At 56.7% G+C, this 17,779-nt stretch overlaps 2 protein-coding genes across 2 annotated transcripts; both read left to right on the top strand.

The window, feature by feature from the left end:
• The first annotated feature begins 66 nt into the window (after positions 1 to 66).
• Chrnd (cholinergic receptor nicotinic delta subunit) lies at positions 67 to 7,635 on the top strand. The gene is made up of 12 exons (XM_070021837.1): positions 67 to 118; positions 311 to 456; positions 733 to 777; positions 1,143 to 1,252; positions 1,409 to 1,564; positions 1,687 to 1,796; positions 3,408 to 3,608; positions 4,292 to 4,403; positions 4,585 to 4,699; positions 5,939 to 6,143; positions 6,227 to 6,345; positions 7,255 to 7,635. The coding sequence occupies exons 1-12, from the start codon at positions 67 to 69 to the stop codon at positions 7,435 to 7,437; spliced, it is 1,554 nt and encodes a 517-aa protein (XP_069877938.1). The 3' UTR covers positions 7,438 to 7,635.
• Positions 7,636 to 12,243: 4,608 nt separating this feature from the next.
• Chrng (cholinergic receptor nicotinic gamma subunit) lies at positions 12,244 to 17,779 on the top strand. Its single transcript, XM_070021752.1, has 12 exons — positions 12,244 to 12,307; positions 12,430 to 12,569; positions 12,751 to 12,795; positions 12,946 to 13,055; positions 13,615 to 13,770; positions 14,187 to 14,284; positions 14,719 to 14,919; positions 15,092 to 15,206; positions 15,435 to 15,549; positions 16,677 to 16,893; positions 17,069 to 17,199; positions 17,467 to 17,779. Exons 1-12 carry the CDS (start codon positions 12,253 to 12,255, stop codon positions 17,638 to 17,640), a joined length of 1,557 nt encoding a protein of 518 aa, XP_069877853.1. The 5' UTR covers positions 12,244 to 12,252; the 3' UTR covers positions 17,641 to 17,779.

The raw sequence follows: 17,779 nt of genomic DNA, 5'->3' as shown, positions 1-17,779 counted from the left end.
ACCCCTTCCCATTCCACAGTCTGCAGACAGGAAGGGACAGACACGAGATCTAGCCAGACGGTGAGGATGGAGGGCCCTGTGCTGACACTGGGACTGCTGGCCTCCCTGGCTGTGTGTGGTAAGGGTGGCTATCACCTCCTCCCTGGGCACCCTCTGTGCCCATCAGGCCCCTTCCCAGGTCCTATTCCCCCCCTCCCCTTGTCTGACCTCCAGGGCCCTCATCCCAGGGAGGAGTAACTTCCCCTGGCTCGGTCCACGCCGCAGGCCCCAGCACAGATTACCAGCTGGGTCCCACCCCTCGTTCTCTCAGGCAGCTGGGCACTGAACGAGGAGGAGCGTCTGATCCGGTACCTGTTCAAGGAGAAGGGCTACAACAAGGAGCTGCGGCCCGTGGCCCGCAAGGAGGACAGCGTGGACATCTCACTGGCGCTCACCCTCTCCAACCTCATCTCCCTGGTGAGCTGCCGCCTCCCGCCTGGCCTCCCCAGGGGTGCCCACGCCCCATGCCCTGCGGGACCAGCCCTCAGCACCAGGTCTGGGCTGTCACCCTTCAGTGACCCCATGCTCCCCCACCCCACCCCCAGGGGTGGTGCTCAGGGCAGGGACTTGGCTGGCCCTTGTCCACGGGACTCCTGGCGCCGGCGGCGGTGGCAGGGTTAGGTGCCCAGTGAATGCGTGTGGATGCAAGGTGGGTGTGGCCTTTTGAGGGACAGCCCTCTTGTCTGATTACAGAAAGAAGTGGAGGAGACCCTCACCACCAACGTGTGGATAGAGCACGTAAGAACTTCCCTCCCAGGGCCCGGCTCCCTGTAATCCGGAACCCCAGCTTGCCTTGGACATGGTCCCCTCGGAGGGCCTGACCCCTCATCCTTACAGAAGCCCAGCTGCCCTTCCATCCTCCGAGCCTCTGCTCGCTCTGTCGGCACCTGCCCGCCCGCTGGCATGATGGTGACTCCATTCTGGTTTTCATTAGGAGTCACAGTAGAAAGGCATGGACACAGACCTTACCACACAGCTGTCCGCAATGGACACGCGCCCCCATGCTTTCAAGGCTGGCTCCTAGACCCGGCTCAGGCTCCCCTGGGGAAATGGGGACGGGAGTGTGGCACAGGCCACTGCCCACATGTCTTTGGGCCTTCCAGGGCTGGACAGACAGCCGGCTCCAGTGGGATGTCAATGAATTTGGGAACATCAGCGTCCTACGCCTGCCGCCCGACATGGTGTGGCTCCCAGATATCGTGCTGGAGAACAAGTTGAGTGGAGTCCTCCCCCAACGCTCCTCCCCCCGTGCTCCAGGCCTTCTCCGCACGCCCGGCCAGCCCCAGGCGCCCTCCTGCCCTTCCTCTGCTGCCCCCCCAACCCTGCCGTGGCGGCCAGTGCTCCCAGTGACCCTGTCCCTGTCCCCCAGCAATGACGGCTCCTTCCAGATCTCCTACTGGTGCAACGTGCTGGTCTATGACTCGGGCTATGTATACTGGCTGCCACCTGCCATCTTCAGCTCCTCCTGCCCCATCTCGGTCACCTACTTCCCCTTCGACTGGCAGAACTGCTCCCTCAAGTTCAGGTGCGCCTCCTTCTCTGGCCCCCTCCATCCTTTAGATGGGTTCTCCTTGTTTTATGGGTCCTTCCCCCGCAGTGGCCCCGGCCCAGGACTGAGGGTCACCTGCTGCCCACTGCCCTCCGCAGCTCGCTCAAGTACACGGCCAAGGAGATCACTCTGAGCCTGAAGCAGGAGCTGGAGGACAACCGTGCGTACCCCGTGGAGTGGATCATCATTGACCCTGAGGGCTTCACAGGTATCTGTCTAGCAGGGGATGGGTAGGCACAGGGACTCAGCCACACCAGCCATGGATGCCTGCTGACCTCCCCCTCCCCCTCCACCTCCCCCCCTGCCTTCCCCCCCCCCCCCAGAGCTACAATGCAGCCATAGACACATAGATAGAGGCAGACACATCTCACATTCAGAGAAACACACACGGACAACACAAAAAGACCTCCAAAGGCAGAGCTGGCAGGAAGCCAGGGCCAGCACCACCACCCCCGCCCCCCCACCCCCACCACATCCAGCCCTAAAACGCTCAAACGCCACCCAGAAGTCTGAGGATGGGCTGGGTGACACAGGTAACTGGTTGGTCTGTTGTGTTGGACCCTCTGCGTCTATACTCAGAGCTATAAGGCCTGCTGCTCACCCTGTCCATCAGAGGAGACCTGGATTCAAGGTGGGGATGTTATGGGGGGCACAGAACTCTCACCAGCTCATAGTCTTTCAGAGTCATGTCCTGGGCTTCAGTTTGTTTTGTTTTTGTTTTTCTGTGCTTTGTTTTTTGGCCCTACTGGGGTCCTAAACTCATGCTTACTAGATAAACACTGTACCACTGGGCCACACTTTCATCCTGTCTCTCCCTGGTTATTTCTGAGATAGGGTCTCATTTCCTGCTCTAGCCATGGGCCTGGACCATGATCTGCCTATTTTGGCCTTCCTGTGGTCGCTGGGAGGAGATATGTGCATCCTGCCCACCTTTGTCCACTGGGACAAAGCCAAGTATGGAGTTTTCTACCCAGGGCTGACTTGGAACTGTGTGTCATACTCCCATCCCTCAAGTAGCCTGGAACAGCAGGCATGTGCCACTGTCCCCAACTCTGGGTTGAGAAGGGAGTCTCACTAAGTTTTCTGTCTGGGGTGGCCTCAAATCATGATCCTTCTGTTCTCAGCCTCCTAAGATGCTAGAATCCCAGGTGAGAGCCACTGATGTTTGGCTTGAGCTTCATTTTTTTTTGGGGGGGGGGATCCAGTCGTGGGGCCTGAACTCTGGGCCTGGGCGCTGTCCCTCAGCTCTTCAGCTCAAGGCTAGCGCTCTACCACTCGAGCCACAGCACCACTTCTGGCTTTTTTTTCTTTTTGCTTCTGAGGTGCTGAGGAATCGAACCCAGGGCCTCAGGCATGCAAGGCAAGCGCTCTACCACTGAGCCACCTTCCCAGCCCCTTGAGCTTCATTTTTTAATTAGAAAACAAATTTAAAGACTGAGAGAGTTTTGTTTTAATCTGCACATGACCTAGTTTGAGGTCAGGATATCTTATTTGTTTGTTTGGGGGTTTTGACTGTATTTTTTGCCTTTTCTGGATTGAACCCAGGATGTGCCACTTGCTAGACAAGAGCTTTGCCACTGAGCCACATCCCAGCCCCAGGACATCTTTTGAGGCAAAACACACTCCTTATTGGAACCCTGCGTGGGCCACTCACAGACTGAGCCCCTCCCTGCCAGCCTGATGCCCCCTCTGAACCTCACATCCTCCCGGGCCTCCTGCTGGGCCCCTGGCCCAGTTCCACCTCAGCTCCTCATCCTGTCCCAGGCCCCTTGTGCCCCAGGCCGGGGCGGATCCTAAGCTGTCCCTGTGCCGTCCGCAGAGAACGGGGAGTGGGAGATAGTGCACCGGCCAGCCAGGGTCAACGTGGACCCCAGCGCCCCGCTGGACAGCACCAGCCACCAGGACGTCACCTTCTACCTCATCATCCGCCGCAAGCCTCTCTTCTACGTCATCAACATCCTGGTCCCCTGCGTGCTCATCTCCTTCATGATCAACCTGGTCTTCTACCTGCCTGGCGACTGTGAGCTCTACTGCTTCCGCCCGCCATGCTCACCTTGGCAGGGGCTACGGGCTTGGCACCTAGGGGCGCCCAGGGATGACCCAGCTGGTGGATAAGGCATCTCTCCAGGAAGCTGGCAGGAGGGGCACAGAAACCAGTCTGAATAGTTATTGAAAACAGGCCCCAGTGGGTCCTGGGGACAAAGACTACCTAGTCCCTGCCCATGTTGGGGACTGGGGTAAAACCAGAATATGTCCACGAAGGAGGCTGGGGCAGAACTGGTGGGACTGGTGTGTAGGAGTTCGTGTGGAAGGACAGGTCACCTGGGCTGTCGGTTTATGGGAAGGGCTGTTTGGTGGGGTACTGTCCTGGCCCCAGGAAGAGACCCAGGTGCTTTTGGGGCAGGAGCCACACATACAGAGCTGTGCTTCAGAAGAGCTATGGGGGCGGTGATTACCCAAGTCCAGGAAGAGTGTCTGTTAATGCACATTCCCCTAACATGAAACAGTTGAGAGCACAGGCACAGAGAGGTTGTGCTACTTGTCTAGATCACCCAGCTAGTAAGTGACAGCCAGGATTTGATAGACCCAGGTCCTCCCTCCCTGTAGCCTATAATACCACAGCGTTTATCAGGACACGGTGTGGCCCCTAGAGGACTCTTGTGTGCTCGAGGTCTGAGGCTACAGCTAGATCTGACTCCCCAGGCGGAGAGAAGACCTCGGTGGCCATCTCAGTGCTCCTGGCCCAGTCTGTCTTCCTGCTGCTCATCTCCAAGCGGCTGCCAGCCACGTCCATGGCCATCCCGCTGATTGGCAAGTGAGTGTAGCCAGCCCCGCCCACTCACCCACCCAGCTTCCGCTGATTGGCAAGTGAGCGTAGCCCCGCCCACTTCAGGTCCTCACCCAGGCCCTGCTGATTGGCAAAGGCGCGTGGCCCCGCCCCACCTCAGGCCCCGCCCCTCCCGCTCCTGGGCACCAGGCTGAGCTTGTGCCCACAGGTTTCTGCTCTTCGGCATGGTGCTGGTCACCATGGTCGTGGTGATCTGTGTCATCGTGCTCAACGTCCACTTCCGAACACCCAGCACCCACGTGCTGTCCGATGCGGTCAAGAAGGTGAGCAACAGCCAAAAGCTGCGGGGAAGTGGAAGGGGTAAGGGGCTGGGGATGTGTGCTCAGCCGTACCTAGGGCAGGAGAGAGGCCAGGCCTGAAGAACACACGCCCGGAGTTCAAGGACAGACACACAGCCTTTCTGCTGGAAATTGGGAAGGCAAGAGGGGTGGGGGCCGAGGGAGGGACGTCGCTACCTTACTCTGCAGTAGATGCCACTGTAAGATTCATCCAGTATTCCGTGTCAAACACAAGGAAGGAAGGTTTTGCCTAGGGTTTTGTCAAATAAGAAGACAGAAGCGTCTAGCACGAGTGAGGTCTTGGCTTCCATTCTCTGCACTGCAAAAGCTATATATATATATATATATTTAAGTGAGTACCAGACACTAGTGGCTCAGTAATCCTAACTACTCAGGAGGTTGAGATTTGAGGATTGTGGTTCAAAGCCAGCCATGGCTTAAAAGCCTCTGACACTCTATCTCCAATTAATCAGCAAAAAGCTGGAAGTAGAGATGTGACTCAAATGATAGAGTACCAGCCTTGAGGGAAAAAGCCAAGTGAGAGCATTAGGCCCTAGTACACACAAAAAAGAAAGAGCCAGGTGCCACCTGTAATCCTAGCTACTCTGGATTCTGAAAGCTGAGAATCTCAGTTCAAGCCAGCTAGGGAGGAAAGTCTGTGAGACTCTGATCTCTACTTAACCACCCAAAGGCCAGAAATGGAGCTGTGGCTCAACTGGTAGCATGCTAGCCTTGAGCAAAAGCATCGTGCTTAGGCCCTGAGTTCAAGCTGCAGAATGGGAACCAAAACAAAACAAAACAAAACAAAGGAAAGAAGAGGAAGAAGAGGATGGAGAGGAGGAAGAGAAAGATGAAAGAGAGAGAAAAAGAAAAAGTGAGGACAAAGTATACAGGTACATGTGTGAACCATCTGTATCCAACTAGGCCTTTAACCCTTGACGCTTTAGCCTCAGTGTTGGGATTATAGGCATACACCGCCACACCTGGCTTACCTTTTGGTTTTCACTATCTGTGTTCAGTGACTAGCTTCTGCTCTGGGCTGTGAGTAGTGAGGGCTATCTGGAGCGTCCATCAGCAGGGGGCTGGAGACAGTGCACAGATAGTTCAGTGGGAAGGAAGGAGCAGTGTGTGACAGCCAGGGACGGAGTCAGGCACATTCAGAGGTGCCAAGGCCACCCCCACATTCGTAAAATGGCCTTTCTCATGTCCCCTTGGCTGCCAAAGCTCTTCGTGGAGACCCTGCCGAAGCTCCTGCACATGTCCCGCCCAGCAGACGAAAGCCCCGGCCCCAGGGCCTTGATCCGGAGGAGCAGCTCCCTGGGCTACATCTCTAAAGCCGAGGAGTACTTCTCCCTCAAGTCCCGCAGTGACCTCATGTTCGAGAAGCAGTCCGAACGGCATGGGCTAGCCCGGCGTCTCACCACCGCACGTGGGTCTCTGGTAGCCTTGGGGCAAGGCCCATCCAGGGGAGGGGGAGTGGGGAGCATCATCTCTTGTGGCCCATGTCCATAGGTCGACCTCCAGCAAGTTCTGAGCAGGCCCAGCAGGAACTCTTCAATGAGCTGAAGCCGGCCGTGGATGGAGCAAACTTCATCGTCAACCACATGCGGGATCAGAACAATTACAATGAGGTGAGTGGCCACAGGTGTGCACCGGGGTTCAGGGAGTGCGCTGAGCCACTGGGTCCCCTCACATACACAGACCAACTTAGATGAGGGAATTCACAGTGGGTGCAGATTCCCAGGTGCACCATTTCCCAGGGATGGAGAGACTCGTGCACAGAAGGCCACAGCAGCCTGGGGGGGGGGGGTCTTACACACTCAGGGGCCCTACCCTGCCGGGCCACCGTCTAAGCCTCCCTCCTTTCTCCTAGCTGCCAATCATTCCTAACCCCGCCCAAACCCAACATTGATACTCCAAAGCCAGACATTTAAAGTGTAGCTGTAATGGTTGTCTTGAAATAATTCTCCTTTGACCCCCAAAAAAGGGACCTTTTTTTTTTGTCAGTCGTGGGGCTTGAACTCTGGGCCTGGGCGCTATCCCTCAGCTCTTCAGCTCAAGGCTAGCACCCTATCACTTGAGCCACAGCACCACTTCTGGCTTTTTTCTGCTTATGTGGTGCTGAGGAATCGAACCCAGGGCCTCATGCATGCGAGGCAAGCACTCTACCACTGAGCCTCATTCCCAGCCCCCAAAAGGACATTTATTTTTTTCCCCACGTCACACAAGGATTCAGGACTTGGTGTCTGGGTGTCTCAGGGCTCAGAGAGAAGAGAGGGGGGACCATCACTGTCCGCAGTCCCTGAAACCCCTCACTAAGGAGGGATGGCAGCCACGGCCCTGCCTCCTCAGGCCTGGCACAGTAACCAGCCCTGCCTGGGGCCCAGGACAATGTCCAGCCATCTTGCCTGCAGCCAGCCCATGGTGGCCCCACGAGACACACGAGGCCAGGCCTCTGCCTCTATTACTGGCCTAGGCTTGAGGATGTGGGTCTGCAATCTGAGGGTCCCCTTACCCCGCCGTGTCTGCCCCCCCCCCAGGAGAAGGATAGCTGGAACCAGGTGGCCCGCACGATGGACCGCCTCTGCCTGTTTGTGGTGACGCCCGTCATGGCGGTGGGGACGGCCTGGATCTTCCTGCAGGGAGTCTACAACCAGCCCCCGCCCCAGCCTTTCCCCGGGGATCCCTTCTCCTACGACGAGAGAGACAGGCGCTTCATCTAGGACGGGCCGGGACACCAGAGTGGGAGGAAGGTCAGCTCTGGGCCCTGAGCCTGTGCCCAGCTGCTCCTACAAGGGCAAGGCAGACACCCCCTTCCTCAAGCTGGAACCCTAGAATCCTGAGATGGACTGAGTGTGGACATGGGCGGAAGGAGCCCCCCTGAAATTTGGGGGGATAAAGGGGGCTTGCTCCCAGGCCAGGGATGGGGACAAGGAGCTTCTTCTTCTCTTGCGTCCGCTGCAGGCAGGAATCTGAGCGATCTGGCTGGGGGAGGGTAATACGGGGGGGGGGGGGGAAGGGGAGGGAGGCTCAGGCACTGTGTGGGAGCAGCAGGCTCAGTGTCATTTCCAGCCTTTTCTGCCTGGGCCTATCTGGATCATCCCTCTGGGAAGCTGGGGGTTGGAGTGGGTGGGGCAGGCTTGGCATCCTCCAAGATACCCCCACCCATCCCTACCCCGCCTGGCTGAGGTCACACACACAATCCCAGAGGACTACTCGGCACCGAAAAAGGTCCCCACCCCACGTATTCCTCCTCCTTCCCAAAGGAGGGTTGCGGTACAACATTTGGCACCTGTGTATTCCGAGGTATGGTTGGTAGGAAATTCACATTTCACTGGGCACCTGTGTTTTCAGTTACTGTCTCTGGCAACCCTATCCAATTGAAGCCCACCCTGGGTTCCATCCCAGGGGCCCGAGCGGGAGGCGGCAGGAGCTGGGAGATGTGGTTTTCACCGCCTCCATTCGCAGCCTGGGGCGGCATGGCATTTCAAAGACGCGGCTTCGGTTGCTCGCTGGCACTTACACCAGCGGCTGGCACTCAGGAGAGCCAGCTGAGCTGCTGAGGCCCATGGAGAAGCCACAGGGCCAGGCCTCCTGTCCGCAGCCACACGGGTGACTTGGAAGCAAGTCCTCTCACTCCCACTGGGGTCTCCTGATGAGACGTCGGCCCCGGGGAAGTCTTAGAGTCCAGACTGCCCAGCACTGCCCTGCTCACTAGCTCCTGCATTCTGGACCCCCAGAAACTGTGAGAGAATAAATGTCTGTTGTTTTGCTGAGTTTGAGAGGTGTGTTTCCTCAGTGTGACCTTGGGTGAGCTGCCTCCCTTGGCTCTTGGCTCTTGATCTGCACGAGGCGTGGATGATACTCTGGCTCACCTGGTGCAGTAACATTGAATTTGCAAGTCGCAGGAAAGGTGCTCATCTGTATCCTGTAAATTTAAGGAATGATTACTTAGCCATTCCTCATTGGTGAGCCTGGGCTATGCAAGATGGGTCTCTAGCTGTGTCAGTGGCTCATGCCTGTAATCCTAGCTACTCAGGAGGCTGAGATCTGAGGATCGTGGTTCAAAGCCAGCCCGGGCAGGAAAGTTTGTGAGACTCTTATCTCCAATAAACCGCTAGAAAACCGGAAGTGGTGCTGTGGCTCAAGTGGTAGAGTGCTCACCTTGAGCTGAAGAGCTGAGGGACAGCACCCAACCCGAGAGTTCAAGCCCCACAACTGACAAAAAAAAGATCATCCTAAGTTGTTCTACTTCCTTGTATGAAGTGCCCAAAACTTCAGGATGCAAATCTTCAGTGCTCCTCTGGGAACAGGGAAACCTGCAGAGCTGGGAGCTCAGGACATCTCTGGATTCATCCTGCCATGCCCGCAGAGACAGGAGGGGTCAGGCAGCTGGGACCTTCCACCACGCTCGTTGCCACTGTCTGCCACACGGTGGCGCTGTTGGCAGTGGGTTGTGAACCAGCCTCCAGGGACGACTCTGGTGTATCAAGACCAACACAGGTGGCTGCAGGTCTTCCCAAAATGTCACACCCAGCCACAGGTGGCCTTCACTTACTCCATTCCAACAGGGCTGCCCACCCGCTCACCGAGCAGGGAATCCAATAGGAAAACACAGTGCTGGAAGGACAGAAAACCACAGCTTAAGCAAACAATACTGTCTTTTTTTCATATAGAAAGACTCCAAGAAGCAGCGATGGTTTCACTGGCTTGTTCATTCAACAAAGCCATCAGGGACCCGGCTCTTGGTTTCCTGTCCAGCACACTGGCCTCATTTCTCACGCTTGCTGCCATGAGCTGGGAACTGGTTACCACTGCTCCACAGATGACATCTGTGTCCTGGCAGAAAAGGGCTCTCAGCCTCTCCTCTAGAAGCTAACGTCTTCCATGACGCCTTGAGGCATCCCATTGCTCAACACAGCACATAGCTACCTCCGTCTGCAAGGGAGCCTGGGAAGTAAATATAGTCAGCCCCCCGTGTTGGTGACACACATCAAAAACACTTGGGAGCTGGGCGCTGATGGTTCATGCCAATAATGCTAGCTAACCAGGAGGCTGAGATCTGAAGATCACAGTTCCAAGTTAACCTGAGCAGGAAACTGAGACTCTTATCTCCAATTAACTAAGGAAGAGATAGACGTGGAGCTGTGGCTCAAGTGGTAGGGTGCCAGCCTTGAGCAAAAGAGCACAGGAACAGTGCCCTGGCCCTGAGTTCAAGCCCCAGTACTGGCACACACACACAATATCTATAAATATATGTATATATGTATATATATGGGGAAAATGTGCCTATACAGACATGTTTGGACTGTTATCCTCTAAACAATATACTATAACAACTACTTGCATAGCATTTATACTTTAGTAGGGATTATAAACCATCTAGAGGGGCTGGGAAGGTGGCTCAGTGGTAGAGCGCTTGCCTTACATGCCTGAGGCCCTGGGTTTGATTCCTCAGCACCACATAAGCAAAAAGAAAAAAGCTGGAAGTGGCGCTGTGGCTCAAGTGGTAGAGCGCTAGCCTTGAGCTGAAGAGCTGAGGGACAGTGCCCAGGCCCAGAGTTCAGGCCCCATGACCAGACCCAAAAATAAATAAATAAATAAATAAAAATAAACCATCTAGAGCTGATCTCAATTGTGCAGGAGAACCACAGACACAGCATGCAAATACTACACCATTCTATACAAGGAGACGGGAGAAATTCTGGTATCTGGGGAGGTCCAAAAACACTGTCCCTGCTGATACTGAGAGATGACTCTACTTGGCTTTTCCAGCCTCCATAACAGGAGGTAACAAAGGAGACCTCCCAGCCTGGAGCAGAGAGTGTCAAGAACGGGAATCGCCCCAGAAGGAGATGGCACAATTCACATCACTACAGAAAGCAGGTTCCATGCCCTGCGCTTCCTCCCAGCCACTGCGGGGAAGGAATGGCCAAGGCTCACCTCCTCTGCTCACCATAAAGGCCATCACTAGTCTTGAGCGCAGGTGGGCTTCGATGGGAATAAAGAGCTGGATTCGTTTCTCTGGGATTTGGTGGAAGACTGCATCTGGGGACACTGGTGGATTGCGTGGAGAGGTCAGGCATCCCCAGTGGGGAGCTGCTGGTTTTGGAAACTCCAGGGAAAGAGGATTTCTCTTGGGTGCTTGGAGGGGCCTGGGGGCCATTAGAGGAAACCGTGCTGCCTAATATAGGACTGACAAGGGCGGCAGACAAACCATCCACAGGGTAACTCAGTGGAAGAAAGGTTGACATTAGAAATGACTGGAAAGGACAGGTGTCACTACTGCCTTCCCCCCTCCCCCCGATGGCGTGCATTGTGCATGCCTCTACTCTCGGGGTCATGGAAAGACAGGCAGGACCTGAGGCCCTTCAGGGGCTGGGTTCCAAGCCTGACCTCCACAGACCCCAGTCATGAGGCACGGGGACATTGTGTTGTCTTTCAATAATCAAAAGGTTCTTACTGCCTTGTCCCCAAGACCCTACCACTTGATGGGCTCTTGAGTTGTTCTTGTTCATGTGCTGACACACTCTGACCTGTCCACTTGGGATGGATGGATAGAAAGGCAGACAGACAGAAGGCAGGCAGCCTGAGCACAGACATGCCAGCAGCAGAACCTGGCTCCCAAGTCTCAGCTTCTCGCGTGGCTCATCACAAAGTGCAAGGCAGACAATCTACCTTCTCCAGCTTTGCCTACCCTCTGGCCCTCTCATGTGCCTCTAAGAGATTCGGTCTTGACGTTGCATGGGCACGCACATGTGCACACATGCATTCCAGTCCTGGGTCTTGAACTCAGGGCCTTGTGCTCTCTCACCTGGCTTTTTGCTCAAAGCTGGTGCTCTTCCACTTAAGCTGGGTCTCCGCTTCTGGCTTCTTTGCTGGATAGTTAGAGATAAGAGTCTCACAGACTTTTCTGCCTGGGCTAGGTTTGAACTTTGATCCTCAGATATCAGCTTCCTGAGTAGCTAGGATTATAGGTGTGAGCCATCAGTGCCTGGCTCCATGGTCTTGATTCTTATCCACCTGCTCCCACGGGCCATGCATGGGTTCCATGAGCAGCTTGGGTACATCCTTGGCCTTGGGCTGTGTCTGCTACATGCTGGGGTCTCCATCATGGCCCCGTTGAGGAGCCCTTCGGACATACCACACATGACTACCCTCTCTATACCTAACCAGACCCCAACTGCCAGAATGAACAGGCCGAAGGAGCCAAATCGGCCCCAGCCCCAGTCTCCTTGTCCCCACCTTCTCTCCCTCACCCACCTGTCCCTGGCTATATGCTGAGTCCCTGAGTCCGGGAGCGGCTGGGGGCTGGGCCGTCTCTGTTGGGACCAGGATGCCGAAGGGGCCCCTCTTCCCCTGGCTGCCCAGGTAATCTGAGCCCCACATTGTGCACATCTTGGGACAGCTGACAGTGCTGTGGTCAGACAGCTGGTGGGGCTCAGGCAGGCCAGGGCAGGAGGGTAGGCTGTCACATGATACCCCAGCCCATCTCTGCGCTGGACCTGGGGACAGTCACTGGAGAGAGCAGAGGCACCATGCATGGGATCCAGAGGCCTCGGCTGCTCCTGCCGCTGCTGGCTGTGTTCTTGGGTATGACCTGGGGGAGTAAGGGTCCGAGGCCTCAGGGGATGGAGGTTCTGGAAGGCTGATGGGCCTCCCCTAGCCCTGGCACCCAAAACCTCTACGCACCCGGGCTCTCTTATTGCCTGCAGGGGTCCAGGGCCGAAATCAGGAGGAACGTCTGCTCGCTGACCTGATGCGCAACTACGATCCTCTCCTGAGGCCGGCGGAGCGAGACTCCGACGTGGTCAATGTCAGCCTGAAGCTAACCCTCACCAACCTCATCTCCCTGGTGAGCCGCAGGGCGGGAGGGGAAGGAAGACCCTGTCCAGCACTCCGGGTGGAGAAGAACCCCAAGGGAGGAGGGTGTGAGGCGAGGCTCAAGAGCCTGGGGCCCTCTTGTGTTCCTTCTTGGCCAGTGGGGATAGGGTTGGAAAGGCCCGGAAGCTTAGTCCTCCCTCCTGTACCCCCAGAATGAGCGAGAGGAGGCGCTCACCACCAACGTCTGGATTGAGATGGTAAGACGCCTCCCTGTCACCCTCCTCTGCCTGTCATCAAGGGCCCTGGCTCCCCTTGTGAAAGTCGTCTGGCCAGCCCTTTGGGCCACCTGGCTGGCCTGCCACGCTGGTACCGAAGCCTGGCCTATTTCCCGGCCCTCACCCCTGCAGCAGTGGTGTGACTATCGCCTCCGCTGGGACCCTGGGGAATACGAAGGCCTGTGGGTGCTGCGGGTGCCATCCACCATGGTGTGGCGCCCAGATATCGTGCTGGAGAACAAGTGAGGAGCGGGTGTGGACAGAGCGGGTGGACGAGGGGAGATGCCAGGGTCAGGACCAGCAGAACTAGGAGACCCTGGGCAAAGACAGAGGCGCGGAGGGTGCTGATCAGGGACGTTAGGGCTGAGCTGGGGCCCCAGGGTAGGTTCTGACTCAGCCTGGCTCTGTACCATGGGCTGGGCCCTCTAGTTTGGCTCCACCCCCTGGGCTGGATCATCTGGTAAGGCCACGCCCCTCCCTCTGTCCTGGCTTTGCCCCCTGAGCCAGGCCATGGGTTGGGGCCACTCCCTTCGCTCTATGCAGCTTCCCTGGGTGCTATCTGGAACTGAAAGCTTAACAGTATTAGACAAGATTGATGCCACAAAGGATCATCCTCGAAGAGAAGCAAAACTAGGAGGTGGAGCCCCAGGGAGGCTGTCCACTGCTGGAGGCAGTGGTAGCTCCAGGTGGATCCACCAGGGGGTGGTAGCAGACCGGAGGGTTGGTGTCCCCAGGCGCCCATTCCTGCAGGCAGAGGACTGCTCTGCGGCTGTGGGGTCTCAGTCTGGCCTCTGCACACAGTGTGGACGGCGTCTTCGAAGTGGCCCTCTACTGCAACCTGCTCGTGTCTCCTGATGGCTGTATCTACTGGCTGCCACCTGCCATCTTCCGCTCGGCCTGCTCCGTCTCCGTCACCTACTTCCCCTTTGACTGGCAGAACTGCTCCCTCGTTTTCCAGTGAGGCCATTGGTGGAGGGGAGGGCGAAGCAGCACCTGGGTGGAGGTGGGAGATGAGTTTTCTGAGTCACCTGGAGGCTAGGGACCTGGCTCCATCTGAGGCTCAAGAGGTCCTCTCGTGGCAGGCATGTGTTTTCTACCTTGTGGTCTTCATCAGTGGGAGGGCTAGAGTGGCCCTGGGCTCTCTGGACAGGCGATGGCATCAACTGATAGCCTCCTAGCCCTTCCCTCCCCTTCCCTTCCCCTCATCTCCCCTCTTCTTTCCTTCCCTTCTCCCACCAAAGCTTTATGGAAGCCTCAGAAGTTCAGGGCTGCATTTGTTAAAGCCAGATGCTCACCCCTGCCCTCCAATGTCTGTGACCTCACGGGTGGCTCTCCCTTGCGGCAGTTTATCCTTATTTCCTCCGGGCCCTCAGGTCCCAGACCTACAGTACCAGTGAGATTAACCTGCAGCTGAGCCAGGAAGACGGGCAGACCATCGAGTGGATTTTCATTGATCCCGAGGCCTTCACAGGTAGCAGCTCCCTGGCTCCCAGAGGCTCCCTGGCAGCCCCACAGCATTCCCACTAGGTGTCGCTCTGGAGGCAAGGCCAAACAAGGGCCGCATCCCTCCCGCGTAGCTCTAAATGAAAACTCTAGCTTTAAGTTTTCCAAAATGATTCGATGAAGAGCCAGGTGGTGCACTGCTGTCATCCCAGCGCTCAGGTGGCCGAGGGGGGGAGGATAGGGAGTTTAAAGCCAGCCTGGGCTATCCAGACAGCTTTTCTCAAAGAATACAAAGGGAGATCCGATGGAATCCCCACTTCTCCTGTGATGATGACTGATCACGAAAGGTGGAGAATTAACATCCAATCTAGGTCCCTCTGCTGCTGCCCCCTGGGGCACCCATCATCTGCCCCCTGCCCGCAGGCCTGCCCACACTCATCCCTTGTGCCCCCACCCCCACAGAAAACGGGGAGTGGGCCATCCAGCACCGGCCAGCCAAGATGCTGCTGGACACAGAGGCTCCGGCCGAAGAGGCAGGCCACCAGAAGGTGGTGTTCTACCTCCTCATCCAGCGCAAGCCCCTCTTCTACGTCATCAACATCATCGCCCCCTGTGTGCTCATCTCTTCCGTCGCCATCCTCATCTACTTCCTTCCTGCCAAGGGTACCTGGGTTCCTGGGAGGCCAGGGCCGGCCCTGCCCGGGGGGGGGGGGGGGGGGGAAGGGGGCACTGCGATCCAGAACTGGGACAGTGGGCTTCTCATGGGTTGGGCAGTTGCTCTGAGGGACGCCAGGGGTGGGAAGACCCCCTCTGAGAGACTCTTGCTCATGGGCAGCCGGTGGCCAGAAGTGTACAGTGGCCATCAACGTGCTCCTGGCCCAGACTGTCTTCCTCTTTCTCGTGGCCAAGAAGGTGCCTGAGACCTCCCAGGCCGTGCCACTCATCAGCAAGTAAGTCTGGGTCTCCCACCTGCCTCCTCCTTTCCCAGCCTCCAGAACAAGTGCCCTGCCACGGAGCTTCCTCCCCAGGTCCCTGCTCCGTTCCCCCACCATGCCTCCTTCCATGCCTCCACCTCCCTAGCTCTCCATCAACTGATCCAAAGGGAACTGTGGTTAAGGGTGGGTGGCATCCGGTGACATGTGCATCTGGGGTACCAGCTTATCCCTGCCGACCAATAGATACCTGACCTTCCTGATGGTGGTGACCATCCTGATCGTTGTGAATGCCGTGGTCGTGCTCAACGTGTCCTTGAGGTCCCCACACACGCACTCCATGGCCCGAGGCGTTCGCAAGGCAAGTCACCCCCCTCCCGCGTGGGCAGCCTTCTGCCCCGCCCACTCTCTGGGGAGTGACTCCCTCTGCACTCCATCCCTGGCCGTCTTCCTCTTCTATATGAAATTGGTGGCAAACCTACCCTGTATGAACGTGCAGGCATGTGCCAAAGTGAACGAACAGAGTGGGTACCCACTGGGTGGCAGGGAGATTACAAATATTAACTTATTTAATTTCCCCAAAACTCCAGCAAGTAATTAGTAACATTTCCATTTAACAGATGAGAAGCACAGAGAGGTTAGGTAGTTTGTCCAGGGTCGCTCAGTCAGAAGGTGAAGGAGGTAAGATTCTGATCCTAGAGTCTGTGAGCTCTGCCTCGGACAGCCAGGGCTCTGGTTAAAAATGCAGATTCCAGGGCTGGGAAGGTGGCTCAGTGGTAGAGTGCTTGCCTTGTATGCATGAGGCCCTGGGTTCAATTCCTCAGCACCACATAAGCTGAAAAAGTTAGAAGTGGCACTGTGGCTCAAGTGGTAGAATGTTCGCCTTGAGCTGAAGAGCTGAGGGACAGCGCCCAGGCCCAGAGTTCAGGCCCCACAACCAAAAAAAAAAAAAAAAAAAGTAGATTCCTAGGTCCACTTCAGGTCACTGGATGGAAACAAGAATCTGTGCCAGTGGTTTATGACTGTAATCCTAGCTATTCAGGAGGCTGAGATCTGATGATCACAGTTCAAAGCCAGTTCAGACAGGAAAGTCCATGAGACTCATCTCCAGTGAACTACCAAAAAAGCGGGAAGTGGAGCTGTGGCTCAGGTCGTAGTGCTCAGCCTTCTTGAGCAAAAAAGCTAAGACACAGTACTCAGGCCCTGAGTTCACACACACGCACGCACGCACACACACACACGCACGCACGCACACACACGCACGCACGCACGCACGCACGCACGTACGCACACCTGTGTTTGTAACGAGTGCCTTTGGGACCCCATGCTCCTTTCACAGGGTAGAAAAGCCAAGCTGTCCCGGGGCCAGCTGCCACCTTGAACATGCTGCCTCCCCTGGCTGTGTAAGGCTTTCATGCCTTTTATGCCCACCTCTAGCTTCAAACTCTAGCTGCCCAAACTCAGCCAACGGGAGCCTGCCCTCCACAGGTGTTCCTGCGGCTCCTGCCGCAGCTGCTGCGCATGCATGTCCGCCCACTGGCCCCAGCAGCTGTTCAGGACATCCGGCCCCAGCTCCAGAACGGCTTCTCCTCAGGCTGGGCCATGCCAACGGGGGAGGAGGGGGGCCTCTGCCTGCCCCGCAGCGAGCTCCTCTTCCGGCAGCGGCGACGCGATGGGCTGGTGCGAGCTGCTCTGGAGAAGCTGGGTGAGGCCTGGGCTGCCACGGGGGACGTTTATACACACAGGCACATGCCGGGGAGCTGCAACGCGCAGGAGCTCTGGGAAAGGGTCCAGATTTGGGAGAAAGGGGCCAGGAACTCTAAGGAGAGGCCACTTGCTCTTCCTGATCTTCATCTTACTTCCACACCTTGCCCCATCAGAAAAAGGCCCAGAGACCGGGCAGAGTCAGTTCTGTGGCAGCCTGAAACAAGCTGCCCCCGCCATCCAGGCCTGTGTGGATGCCTGCAACCTCATGGCCCATGCCCAACACCAGCAGAATCACTTTGACAGTGTAGGTTGGCATGGTCTGGAAGGAGTATCTTGGGGTAGGGTGAGTGGGGTGTCCAGCAAAGGGAGTGAGAAGGGACAAGCAGAGCTGGGGACAAGGAAATTGGGGACAAGGATCATGGAAGAAGATAGGCTAGGGCCTGGGGAAAACAGTTCAAGGAAAGAGAATGGAGGCTTGCTGGAAACTAGAGCATGGAAGAGGGTGTCAGGCAGCCTGAGGGCCCTGCCGATCATCCCCTCCGCTCCCTCCCCTGTGCCCTCCCATGTGCAGGGAAACGAGGAGTGGTTCCTAGTGGGCCGTGTGCTGGACCGGGTCTGCTTTCTGGCTATGCTCTCACTCTTCATCTGTGGGACCGCTGGCATCTTCCTCATGGCCCACTACAACAGGGTGCCAGCCCTGCCATTCCCTGGAGACCCCCGCCCCTACCTGCCCTCACCAAACTGAACCAGTTAATTGCTGCTGGACCCAGCAGAGGTATATTTGTGCTGTCTTACACATGGTGTTCTTCAGCTGCTGAGGCTCCAATGGGCTGTTTGGGAGGTAACCATATGGCCTGAGAAGATCTGGGAGAAATAAAATATGG

The sequence above is a fragment of the Dipodomys merriami genome, unplaced genomic scaffold (genome assembly GCF_024711535.1).
Source record: "Dipodomys merriami isolate MVZ:Mamm:240054 unplaced genomic scaffold, mDipMer1.0.p SCAF_1, whole genome shotgun sequence".
NCBI classification, from domain to species: domain Eukaryota; kingdom Metazoa; phylum Chordata; class Mammalia; order Rodentia; family Heteromyidae; genus Dipodomys; species Dipodomys merriami.
Note: the sequence above shows the minus strand (reverse complement) of the source record. Positions and strands in the feature narration are given on the sequence as shown.

What these genes read in the sequence shown, in the direction of transcription:
- Chrng (XM_070021752.1), top strand. Translation starts at nt 12,253, where the DNA reads ATGCATGGGATCCAGAGGCCTCGGCTGCTCCTGCCGCTGCTGGCTGTG. An exon ending in GCTGCTGGCTGTGTTCTTGG is followed by an intron (nt 12,308 to 12,429) that starts GTATGACCTGGG and finishes TATTGCCTGCAG; the next exon opens with GGGTCCAGGGCCGAAATCAG. An exon ending in AGCTGCTCTGGAGAAGCTGG is followed by an intron (nt 16,894 to 17,068) that starts GTGAGGCCTGGG and finishes TTGCCCCATCAG; the next exon opens with AAAAAGGCCCAGAGACCGGG.
- Chrnd (XM_070021837.1), top strand. Translation starts at nt 67, where the DNA reads ATGGAGGGCCCTGTGCTGACACTGGGACTGCTGGCCTCCCTGGCTGTG. An exon ending in AACTGCTCCCTCAAGTTCAG is followed by an intron (nt 1,565 to 1,686) that starts GTGCGCCTCCTT and finishes TGCCCTCCGCAG; the next exon opens with CTCGCTCAAGTACACGGCCA. An exon ending in GCCATCCCGCTGATTGGCAA is followed by an intron (nt 4,404 to 4,584) that starts GTGAGTGTAGCC and finishes TTGTGCCCACAG; the next exon opens with GTTTCTGCTCTTCGGCATGG.